Below are 12,908 nucleotides of genomic sequence, written 5' to 3'. Positions count from 1 at the left end.
CGAAAGCAAGGAGTGCAAATGCACTCACACCGGGTCTTGTGGCATGAGAGGTGCTGAAGCTCGAGGCGTGAAGGCTGCTTTTGCTTGTTGCTGTCGATGTGGGTATGATCCAGTGCTCAAATGACGTTGGGCTGCTCTGAGGCCTGTCATGCAAAATGCTTTCGACTCGTGCTGGAGTAGTCGTGAGAAGCATGATGGTGTCTCGCTTGTCGGAAGACGGACAAGGGTGATGCTGAAATGGTGAGCCGAGCAACATAACGAAAAGGCAAGGACAAAGAAGCATCTTGTTAAGCCTTTGTCGTAAAGGCAGTGCACGTCCCCTGAAAGTCATGAAGCTATTTCATCTTGCAATAAGTCGAGAAATAGATCACCATAGGCGTTTCATGTCTGCGGCATTCCCAAGGGACCATAGCACCACGAAATACTCCGACCAGGCAAAGCCAGGGAACCAGGACGGTCAAGCCCACCTATGCCCGCAGACGAGCGAAAGAGGCAAAGAGAAGATACACGGAAGAGCGTCTTGCAAGGAGCTTCTTTTCCACAAGGAATCTATGCCGCTAACTGGAGCAGAAACAGGCTTGCTGTGTTCAGCCGATACCCTTCCTTACTTCGTATACCATCCCATAGGCTTTGCTCCTCCGGCAACAGCACCCCCTTCGCCCTTGTAACCCCACCTATAGGGATTTGCACCAATATAGATTTGCACCACCGCGTTCCAAACTACTCTTACAACTGCGACGACTTATTACTCAACCAACTCATCATCAACGCAATGGATAACGAATATATCATTAGCCAGGCCCTCAAAGACCTCGATACCGGTCGCTATTCCTCCCTCCGAGCCTGCGCAGCCGCCTACAACCTCGATCATACCACCTTATCACGACGAAGACGTGGCCAACGAAGTCGCGTCGCTGGTCATTCCAACCAACAGAAACTCAGTCCGACACAAGAGGATATGCTAGCCAAGTGGCTACTCGAAGCCGAGCGAGCAGGACACGCGTTTAACCATCGTCAACTACAAGATATGGCCTCGATTGTCCACAAGGCCTCTGGTGGTGATGGAAAGCTTGGAAAGCTATGGGCAAGGAACTTCATAAAACCACACCCTGACTTGCATACCAAGAAGGGTGTTTCAATAGCTAGCCAAAGAGTTCATGACCTCTATTCTTCGAACGTTTCCCAGTGGTATATTATCCTCCTCTCGCTACTTACTATCTACAAGATCAAAACCAAGCATATTTATAATATGGACGAAACGGGTAACGTCCTTGGGCCTTGCACAAACCAAACTATCGTTGGATCCAGTCTTTCGAAGCGATCTTATGTCTCGAGACCTGAATAGAGAGAATGGGTGTCCGTTGTCGAGTGTATTAGCGCAATAGGCAAGGCCCTCGTCCCGTTGGTTATATTCAAAGGGAAAAGCGTCCAACAGCAGTGGTTTCTTCCTCATAAGACCCCAGATTGGTACTATACATCCTCAGACAATGCCTATACTACCAACGACCTCGGATTACAGTGGCTCCGCGAGATATTTATACCTCAGACTACGACCGACCTCGATAACCGCGAATACCGTTTTTTAATCTTAGATGGCCATCGCAGTCACTGTACCACCGAATTTATGTGGAAATGTCATCAGAATAAGATAATACCTTACTACCTTATCGCACACGCATCGCATATTCTTCAACCACTCGATCTATGCGTATTCTCGTCCCTCAAACGCAGTTATCGAGCTGTGGTCAACCTTCACAGTCAACTAGATGATACTGCGCCAGTAAAGAAGCAACGGTTCCTAGAATACTACCAATCTGCAAGAGACGCTGCTATAACTACGAGGAATATCAAATCTGGCTTTCAATCAGCAGGGATAGTGCCCTACAACCCCCAATAAGGTATTATCCTCGCCCTTCATCCTTCAAGAAGCCAGCAACAGCGAGCAGCAAAGCCTACAGGTGATAACAACATCTACTGAGGTTCAGCGTACACCTACCAACCACAGGGAGCTAAATCAGGCCGTTACCACTCTTCATACCCTTACACCACTCGATTATAAGATACGAGAGTTATTCGCCAAGACAGGTCGCACAATAGACCGGCTGCAATTTCGCCTTGCGGAGGCCCAGCGTCAAACTACCACATATAAACGCCTCTCAGATGACCACGCTGCAAGATCCAAGAAACAGGGACCAGTCGATCTCAATAAGACCTTCGCAAATATCGACAATATCAAGAAGGCCTATGACAAGGCGCAGTTGCCTCCGACGACGACGAGAGGGCCAACCAGGGCAGGGAGGCCCTCAACACCTACCCCTACATATCCTCCTACGTCTACCGAGCCCTTTCTGATGGTTGTTGAACGGCTACGAGCAATTGGTGGTAGGTGACGAGAGAGGACAATTACAATAGCAGTATTAGACGTGGTGTTGCAAATCTATATTGGTGCAAATCCCTATAGGTGGAGTTATCTTGAATTCCTAGCTTTCCTTATTTCATCCGCTATAGGTAGGTGACTCACGAAAAAATCGTGGTGAGGTCTGACAGGTGTTTGGTCGGTATGACCGCTTGCGGGCATTTGTGAGGTGTTATTGTGCATGAAGGGTGGTGACTATCTACAGACTCTGCGACGACTCATCGTCGGACTGGATCTTTCGGACAACGTTTCTCAATGTACATTCCTATCCTGAAAGTCTCTGGAAATCTATCCAACATTCATGCTCTGTCATTTTACTCATGGACTCGTCGCAAAAAATCTCGTACCTGCTAGTAATGCCGGGTGTCGTATCTGGGTATCGTGCGACGGTGGTGTACTGACGGTATAAAGCGGCAAGCAGCATGAGCATCTCCGCATTGGCTAAATACATACCGATGCACATGCGCGCTCCGTTGGAGAACGCCCAAAACCACTTATTTTGAGGTGCAGACTCGGGTAGAAGGGTGCCGTCATCGGCCAGCCATCTCTCAGGCTTGAAGACACGTGGCTCAGGGAAGACCGACTCTTCTCTGTGCATACAGTATGGCGACATGCCAACGACTGTGTCAGCAGGTATAGTGAAGCCATCGATAACCGTATCAACCGGAGCGCTACGTTCCTCGAAGGCAGGCAGAGGGGTGTAGAGCCTCAAAGACTCCCTGAGAATCGCAGTGAGCCAAGGGAGCTGGCTTAGGTGCCTAGGATATAGCCACCCTGCTTCATCGACTTGTGAATTCAAAAGCTCTTTTCGCAGCTGGTTTTGATATCTTTCATGCTGCGGTAAAGAAAGAGCCCAGATCAAAAACATGAGCGAGTCTGCGGTAGTGTCAATACCAGCCAGTAAATGATCGGCGCATTCCGAAGCAATGTCCATGTCCGACAGCCTGTGCTTTTCGCGAACCTGGAATAAACGTCCTATCACGGTGGTGTCCTCGGCCACTTTCTCTCCACCCTCAATGGCGTTCTTGTGCTGGTAAAAAGCTTGAAGAGCATGCCTGCGAATGCCAGAGTATGTGAAAGGTTTGTTCATGGGAAGAAGTCCTAATCCGTCAACCATCTTGCCGACAAGTCCGGTTCTTGTGGTGACCCATTTGGTATAAGCGGGAAAATGAATACCAAACCAGGCTAGTCGTCGCCTGGCTGGATCAAGAATGTCATTGATCAATCTCCTGTCAGCTGTGTTGCCGCTCAAAGCATTCGTCCCTCCATACTTTGTCCCAAAGACAAATTCGCTGATAGCATCGAAGGAGAAATAGTGCAAAGTGGTGAAAATCTCACTGGCGGAGTCGGACTCTGCTTTCAGCATGGTCAGAAATGCCTGGACCTTCCTTTTGACCATTTCGACAGATTGTCGCTCCATGAGCGTTTGGTTCGAGTACATGTGGCTGACTAGCTTTTTTCTGTTACGATGCTCGACACCTGAAGCAAAGGTGAACATATTCGGTGTCCCATAGGCATCGAACATCCTGTAGAACGAGGTCCGTTCGAAGCCACTGCCGGCGCCATAGATTGTACGTAGTGCTGACAGGCTATTGAATGATACCTGATTGGGACCAACGCGAGCGATAGGTCCGAATTGCTGGTGTAAGGCTTGAATCGAGTGAACAGAACGGGCATGCCAACCATCATAGGCAAGCCGAAATCTTGTCAGCGCGTAGCTTGTTGAACCAGGAACATGCCGCAGGCGTCTGTAAGACTGATATCCCGTCCAAAACAGCCTTATACATAATGCAAGAGCGCACAGTAGCGCATATAGACCCATGCCGTATGCCATGACATGTGCTTGGGTCTTTTGAAGGGCGTCTGTGCTGCTCAGCATAATCGTTTCCTTCTCCTCGATTCTGCAAACGCGTGTCCTTCTTGAGAATCTGCGGAAGGAATACAGCCAACCTTTTCCAAGCGATGTCACTCATATACTGTTTTGCCGCTGTGCCTTTCTAAAATGTCTTACTGCGGCCATGTCCGTTGAAATCACACAGGCACACGTGGCGACCGCGGTCAATTCCTTTTCCAAGATGACAATGACACAGGGCGGACACAGCAAGACATGCATAAGCAACATCATGTAATATCGCTTGTGATCATCGGAGTGATAGCTCGCGAGCTTACAGCAACAATCGTCCGATCTCGTGGACCCAACTAGATTTGCTGACTCAGCCACGCGGTAACGATGCTGCAAGGCGACGCTCTCCTACCAGCGATCACGGTATGCGCAGAGCTGGCGTCGTTGAATCAGTGCAATAAGAATCTATTTCACCGTGGGCTCGCCTGTTCTCTCGAATTTGAGCTGATTGTCTTGAAGCTGAATTGCGTTCTGAAGGGTTGCTGAACCGCAGAAGCCTTCATAGAATCAGATGGAAATGTTTCTAAGATTAGGCCTAACACAAACAACCTTGAGTTCCTCGATCATGCCTGCGAGCCCATATGACATTGCCAAATTAGGCCGTACACCCTGCAGTCATGCTCATGGCGGCATGCAAGCCAATCAGATCTGCTGTGTGTAAAAAGCCGTCCAACAAGCGCCTAAGCTAAGCAGTCGGAGAAAAGCAGACGGATTGTCATTCAGATATATGCCGGGATTAGGTGTTCCACTTGCGGAAAAATGACGCCATTTCCCTAGCAAGAAAATTCCAGAATGATAGCTCGCTCGGGGTTTCGACGCTAAACTTGAGGCGTGTTCTCAGGCGTTTCATATATAGCCTTGCCGTCAGCCGTTCTTTCTACAATAATTTCGCCCCGCTACTAACTGCACAATATCTCGTACAGTCCAAGTGATTCGGCTGTCGGCTTGTTACATTCAGGTGCAAAAAGCTCCTTGGATGAGGAAAGGACGCGTCCAGCCTCCGCCGACATTGCTGGTGTCTACAGAACATCCAGAGCCCTTTGTCGCAGCTCAAGAGCGCCAAATCGAAGTTACCAATTCATACGATTTTGGCCTATCGGATCTCGATTGTGGTGCGAAAGCGGATTACTGCGCGCAGCTGCGTTCGACAGGCCGACAGTCACTAATATTACAGCTTGTAGTATAAAACTACAAAAGTTGTGGTACTATTGGCCAACACTGTAGATCTTGTACGTGAGACTACATATCTCGGAGTCCGTTCGTAACTCACGTATATACATCTTTGCCACAGGCGTGTGCACAAAGCTGGTTGCCGTGATAGCGGGGGCCTTTAATTCGTCTTTGTCAGTAAACAACATGGACAGATTATCGTGATCCCAACTATAGATATGGCTACAGATTTTGGCAAGTATGCGGAGGATGGATAGGACCATCCTTTTAGCAAGAGGTCGCGAGTACCAAGATTTTACAATACCAATTGCTGTTCCTGAGAAGCGTAGGGATGAGCGAGAACAGGACCCTCTTAATAATCCTCGGTGCTAGGTGTACGCCATAACGAGACGAACATTGTTCTCGAGTGACAATGAACGACTTTTAGTGTGAGACTGAAGTGTAGCTTTACGCTTAGTACAATGTGGAGGTTTTCTTGAGATACCAGGCAGCGGTTGTCCACTCGGGGCTGATTTTAATCTGCTTCACCATTGCCAGATTGTTTTCAGGCTCTCGAACAATCCGAGAATCCTATAGGACTCATGCTTTCGCAGCACATTCACGCTTGTAGATCGCAAATATATCATCTTCGATGTACTCGACGAGGGTACGGGTTGTCAAGGCTTGTTCCGCTTGGTACGGACCGGACCCTTTTTAGGTGTTAGAGCAAAGCTTTGGCAACAGTCAAAGTGTATGCATGACGTCAAAAAATGACGTTACTCAGTAATTTCAGTAATTCACCAAACCCCTGTCGACAACCTTTTCCCAAGCCCCAGCAGGTGATATCTACTGTGTAGGGAGCAAATAGGGTCAATCTAAACGTAGCGAACGGATGAGCTGTTACAGGATGTTCACAGTTGTGCGGGGCTCGAAGGTAATGCCGGCAATAAGTCGTTAATTACAGCCTCCATAACGGTAAGGGTTCAGAAATCTGCATTGTTCACAAGCACAACGCATGGGATGATTATGCCCACTAAACGTAGATAGTTCCTGTGGCCGTCTAGCCGTTCCGAACTTCATACACGTCGAGCTACAAGCAGCTAATATGGGCTTATTCAGCAGGAGGAAGAAGGCGGAGGAAGAGCCTCGGACCGGAAATAGAGCGACCTTGGAAGACACACGCAACGATGAAGCCGCATTTTACAGCAGGCCGGCAGCCCCTCGTTTGTTCACAGTAGCCATCTATCTCGTTGCTGTGGTGTTCCTGATATTGGTGGAAATTGGAAACACTAACGGAAGTCGGCCTTGAACTGCTACAGCGCAATGATGATGGTCCGGATGGCGGGGGATCATCCGGCAAGAACCGACGCAGGTCGGTGTAGGAGCGATCGTTCGGGTTACTGATCGAGCGTCATCACAAACGACCACCTCTTCCCAGAACCATCGCTTGATCGCTGGCACCGCATGGTGCGCCTGTATGGCGCCTTGGGCCGCTTCCAAGTGCAGGTTGTACAGCAGGATGTAGACTTGGGTGCTCCATCGACTCGCGACTGCCGGCTTCGATCCAAAACAGGGCCGAGAAATTATGTCGATGCCGTTGGATGTAGTCCAGGACGAGCTTAGTCTTTCCTGCTCTTCCGATCCCCTGCACGACGAGCGTCCGTGTTTTCTGGTCAGCATCGACGATGCTGTTACATATGCAGTTGCTCCTCCGAATTGTGATCGCAGGTTGGCCCGGTCGACGTAGGTCGAGACAGGTGCAAGGGCGTTGTGGGCATAGGACCCATCAAACTCCAGCAGCGGCGCTACCTGTGGAAAAGGTTCGTAAACAGCATGAGTATAGAGTGTTCAAAAGGAACAATCTCAACATGTAACATGTGCTACTATGGCTAATATTAGAAGTAACATTGCTTCTGGAAGTCCTGCAGTACCAGTCGGGTTGTCTTAGCTCGCCGTAAGTGCAGCAGAGCTCCTAATAGGCATAGGCAAGGACGGCAACCAAAAGGCCGACTACAGGTCGCTCAGATTTCGTAGTTGCTGGTACGGGTTTGAACCAAGACTTTTGCAAGATGACAACACTTCCACCCAGCCATTGAGCATGATTTCAACCAGAACTGCTGTCGTTAAGACAAAGGGCTATGAGACGCATCTATCTTCTGCACTCGGTCGTGCGAGGCATGAGAACATTAGCTGCTGGTGACTGGGTACCAGAAAAGGCTTGCTATAACAATCTCATGTTGGTGCCAATGAGAATGCAGATTGGAGCTTAGGATTTTACAGATGTGAAAGCGAGCTGAAAGGCGTTCTTGTGAGAATTTGAGGAAGCTACTTATGTGTAGAGGCATTATGTTGAACGATGTCAAGGACTTTTCGCCCCATCGAATATGTCGAAGACGCTCGTTGGTCGAGCAAATGTTCGAGGCTCAAGACTTTGAACGAGCCAAACTCAAGTTGTCCAGCTGAATAACAAGCCCTGTATGTTTTTCTACAGACAAAACACCAATATCAGCCACGGCGAGAAGTTTTGGGAAGCACATGGCCAAATGCTTCGTCCTACATGAGGTAGGGGCAAACATGTTCGATGAGCAGCACTTCCAGTATCTTACCATCTCCTATCCCTGGCATCCTGCACCATATGAATCCGGCAAATGTGGGAGCTTTCGAATCAGGAGGCTTGATGGTGAAGAATGTGCCAGCGTCGTCCGGGATACAATCATACGCCGCGCTGTTCACTATGTACGAAATCATCACTTGAAGAGCTTTTGGATTGACCGTCAGTTTCTTGATCAAGAGGACTCTGAAAAGCAGCGCTGGCCAATAGCGCTACAATACAAATAGCGCTACGGCGTGGACGGCTTGTGGTGTAGTGTAGCGCTACAATAGCACTATTGCGCCAAGACCTCGTCGTCACCTGCCTCGTCGCCACTGTCGCTGCCTTCTATCTCTTGTGGTGTACCATCGTCGTGCCTCTGCATTATTATATCACTTCGCCACCAGTTCCGCAGCCATTCGAACTTCTCCAGCGACTCGGTGGTGAGGGCATTCCGATCAGGTGTAAACAGCCTCTTGGTGGAGGAGAAGACTCGCTCAATCTCGGCTGACATTGCTGGGCATGGGATGATATCTATAGCCATTGATCGCAGCCCAACGGGCTCAAATTGTTGCCACCAGTTAAGCACATCGACCTCGCTAGTCTCAGAAGTACTGTCACCAGCTGCTCAAGAGTCGCCCAGTCGTCGGATCCGAGAGGTTCGAGCTGGTAGATCTCGCAGTAGATAGTGGAGAAGGTTTCCAGTCGTGGCCTAATCAGAATAGCTCGTTCAATAGAAGAATAGTGTGATAACCATCTGGTGTCATTTTCTTGGATGGATTGCAGCCCTGTAAGGTAAGGAAAAAGAGTTAGCCAAACAGTGCAAACATGGAGAGGCCTTACCCAGATAGGCCTAGCCCTGTACCATGCTAAGCTTATTCGGGTAATTGATGCCTGAATGCGGCGGCATCCACCAAAATGCAACACCACGCATTCTTGCGATTTTATTCATCCCACCAGCAAATGACTTATTATCGACCTCGTTGTTGCCCGTCATTATCTTCTTCAACGCCTCCTGCCTCTGTGGACCAATGAGAATGGCCTTGATGAGGTTGTGTAGCTTTCCAATCGCTCCACGAGATCCCCAGACGTCCTGGACACGTCGCATTGACTCTTTACTGCGTTTGAGTTGAGCATTCGTCTGGCCGACAACTTGGTCATAGAATGCGTCGACGTCGGTACCAAAGATCAGATCTCTCGCGCTGCGAGATTGATAATATGGCCAATGCAACGGCCGCGACGCTCTTCCCAGTACTGGTAAGTTGGTTCTAGCGACTTGAGCACTCACTGGCGGACGGAACAGGAGCACGGAACTCTATCGTCATCAAGGATTCTGATGGTAGCTTATCTATGTTGAGAACGGGTACAGACGCTTCGCACTTTGTACAAGACTTCCCACCTACGTCGCTTCGTTCTTACCTTGTACCTTGGAAAAACACCTCTGGTCGGGTCAAGAAGTTCCCCATTTCAATGTTTGGCAGAGGAGGAACCCCGTAATGAGCTTCAGGCACGCGCAAATCGTTCGCTATATAGCATTCCTTCCTGTCTTGAACAAGGGCATGAGTTACATACGATAAAGTGATTGTTCCACTCGTTGTGACCATACGCCTCTCAAGCCGAACTGCTTGCACTACCTTCGTCTTCATATCGTCCTTCTTCATCACTTTCACCGCTTGCGCCACCTTCATCTTTGTTGTTCTCTTCATACGCTGTTCCGTTGTTGATCTCGATAGCTACCAGAGCCTTTGACGTATCCGGCGACATGGGCAAGCTCAGCCGAGCAGGAGGATGGGTGAGGTTGGCAAGCAACGGATGATTGGGCGTCATGTAGAACCACGGTACTGGAAGGCACGAGAGTCCACGAACCATGAGGTAGACATAATCAACGTTAATGTCATAGTCGCTCAAGACACCGTCGTTGTATGATCGATTGAGGCTGAGTAAGGTCTTCCAATAGCCCTGAGTGTGTATGCTATATGAAGTGCACACCAGCTGTTGGTGAAGATCGCTCGTCTTCTCGATCGTAAGCAGGAATCTCGCTGCGATGGTCTGATAACAACCGTGAAGATACAGGGAGTATTCGTTGTGGGGAGAGTGTCGTAGAGAGGTAGTCGTGTCGTGAAGAGCTACGTGAACAGGCACACAGTCCTCTTCGTAACGCAATTGGTAACGATCGAAGTCGAGTAATCTATGCAGTGGCTCAGTGGAGCAAGTTGGAACCGTCCACGGTCCCTCTTGGTTGGACATGGTTGATAGCAAGGCCCGTCACCGGGGTTTGTCCAGGAAGTTGATGGTGCTAGATTGCTGTCTCCTGCGTCGGAGTATGATGGCGAGAAGTGAAGCAGACTGCTAGGATGCAATGTTGTCTTTTGTACACTTTTCGTGCCTTGCTGGAGAAACACGCAACTGGTTTGACGCGTAACATTCAGGCCGAGCATGAGGTAGACTTAGTGGAGTGGTTTTCGACGCGTTCCCCTGATCAAGAGAAACAAGAGGCTGTCAACGGAGGTTCTCGGATCGACGCTGACGTGGTAACTGTGAAGGAAAACAACGCGCCACGCAAAGTTTCAGGCTGAGATGAACACATGCTGTTGAGATGGCTGGGAATGTGCACGGGTTGACAGGAGTGGCTGGGCTCATCAGGCACGTTGCTGCTATCTGCTTTGCACGCGTCGTAGCCGATTGTGAATCTTCGGCGAAACAACGCCTTTAGGCACGTATCTCCACTACTAGCTAGACACCCGACATCAGATGGGTGGGCTAGCGGCGAACTCGGCAGGCTGGTGATCGCCTTTCCAAATCTTCTCTCTCTGCGGCCGCTGCGAGCACTGCGTCGATGCTTTCCCGCACTTCTCCCATTTTCAAGGTGGAAGGCTGCTTCCTATCTTCTGGCTCGTAATGCGCGCGTGCTCTTTGCTGGTATCTAGTCAGGTGTAAGCACTTCGATTCGCGGAAGTCACGAGCATATCGTACCTTCCGTTCCCTCTGCTAGATACTGGACCGTCATGTCCTAGGCGCCAGGCTCTTGCGGCAAAGGAGTGATCAAAGTCCATGTGGACGGGTTCGTAAAGACGCTCGCTCCGCTCATGTACGATAATGCCTGCTCGCTCCGGCTCGACTTCTTGATGGGCACCCGTGTCTGTGCGTAATTGCTTTAAAGCATATTCGTAGAGAGGCTTATCATGTGCGATGATGTCTTCATGCTCCGGCTCGATTTGTTGATCGGCCCCCGAGTCTGTGTGCAAGTGTTCTGTCACACATTTACAGAGAAGCTCACGCTGCTTATATGCTATGCTGCTTTCGACCGCTTGAAGGCGCTTCTCTCGATCCATGACTGGAGGTGATGCTTCAGACGTGATGAACACTACGCAAGATCATGAGGATACGACTGGCTTTTAAGTAGTGGAGGACCCTGCCTACCCTTCCTGCCTGCCACCTGAGTTATCGCGTGAGTGGAAGCCAAACACTAGCCTGTGTGATTGGTTGGCGCGCTCACTGCTCTAGCAATGTGTCACAGGTCAAGACCGCGTCCAATGTTGCCACAGACCGCCATATAACATGTTCCTTTCAACCGAGTCTGCAGACAGTACGGCCATGGTCTCACAGGCGCGCAGTACAGGAGTAAGGTACTATCCGGTTTGGTGCCGAGTTCCAGTCCTCTGAACTGTGTGTTCTCGTCAGGGGACTGCCGGAGTCGAGAAGGACACAAAAGTTGCGTGCGGCCAATGCCGCTCACCATTCCGTTATTGTTGTGAATGTCGGCGGGAGCAAGTCTGTGAGTGGAAGCCTAAGTGCAATGGGTATTGGACGTTCGTTCTCCCATCTCACGTACAAAACCGTCGAGACTGAGTTAGCAAAGTGCAATTTGTTCTAAGTGCCAAAAGTCAATATAGTGCTCACACCGACGATCTTTCCCCAGCGCACGGACGTCGCAGCACTCCCGCATAGCATCGAGCCCTGCACAATGCCAGGGGGTTCGTCTGCCGTCTTCGAGCCAACGAAATTGCTGCACCGCGATATGCCGGGGCCATCGAACAAGCGCATCAAGGTGGAAGGAGATCTCAAGACTCTATCCATCGTCGACCATGCGATATCGTTGTACGAAGACAAATGGCTGATCATTCGGCCAGCGGACGAGATGGCATTCAAAGTCCAAGAGTTCCAGAAGTCCATCCCCGGCTATCAGCATTCAGATCTCGGAGTGTGTCAGCCCCACGAGTACCTCGCCGTTGACAGTGATCGGTCTGCTCACTGCAAGATTGCTCAGGACCAGCTTGAGCTGATGTTGAAGAGGTGGGATCTTTCCTCCGAGGCGAACTGGAACCAGGTCGGACATCATGCGGCCCTTGCATTGTTGGCACTGTGTAAAGGAAAATGGTTTGATGTGGGCGAGACCCGAGCCGCTCTGAGACGGTGGAGGGTATGCGGAGAGGACATCGAACTCATATTTGAATTTCAGTCTCAGGTATTTCAACGCAAAGTGGGGTTCGCAGATGCGTGGGATCTCAGGAAACAGGGAATTGCTCTTGTAATGCCCATCGCTCGCATACCTCTTCCTACGACATGGTACAAGGAAACGACTTGAAGCTCGGGGCGCAGTGGGTTGGGCGGAACTTGTCGCACTTTCCCTTCTTTTTCGAAGCTGATTGCTCCATTGACGGAGCTGGTGGATAAGGCTGCAGTATTCCCATTACGGCAGAACTCGAAGCCCACTATGAGACAAATGATATTCTCTTTGTTGCTGACATGGTAACCTGAGAGTGTGTTAACCACTGCGGGAATATATCGAAACACTTCATCTCGCTGGAGTCAGATCCCGATATGTTTTCCGAACTGACATGCAACCTTGG

General features: G+C 49.9%; 2 protein-coding genes across 2 annotated transcripts; one reads left to right on the top strand and one right to left on the bottom strand.

The window, feature by feature from the left end:
- Positions 1-2,681: 2,681 nt before the first annotated feature.
- On the bottom strand, positions 2,682-3,941 carry PMZ80_010986 (uncharacterized protein; the record flags this gene model as incomplete). Its single annotated transcript, XM_064879374.1, has 1 exon — positions 2,682-3,941. The coding sequence occupies one exon, from the start codon at positions 3,939-3,941 to the stop codon at positions 2,682-2,684; it is 1,260 nt and encodes a 419-aa protein (XP_064724813.1).
- An 8,081-nt stretch (positions 3,942-12,022) lies between these two features.
- On the top strand, positions 12,023-12,643 carry PMZ80_010985 (uncharacterized protein; the record flags this gene model as incomplete). The annotated part of the gene is made up of 1 exon (XM_064879373.1): positions 12,023-12,643. One exon carries the CDS (start codon positions 12,023-12,025, stop codon positions 12,641-12,643), a length of 621 nt encoding a protein of 206 aa, XP_064724812.1.
- Positions 12,644-12,908: the final 265 nt, after the last annotated feature.

This window comes from Knufia obscura (genome assembly GCF_036327395.1).
Source record: "Knufia obscura strain CCFEE 5817 isolate CBS 148926 chromosome Unknown scaffold_23, whole genome shotgun sequence".
NCBI classification, from domain to species: Eukaryota; Fungi; Ascomycota; class Eurotiomycetes; order Chaetothyriales; family Trichomeriaceae; genus Knufia; species Knufia obscura.
The sequence above is the reverse complement of the archived record's forward strand: the minus strand, read 5'-3'. Positions and strand labels throughout refer to the sequence as shown.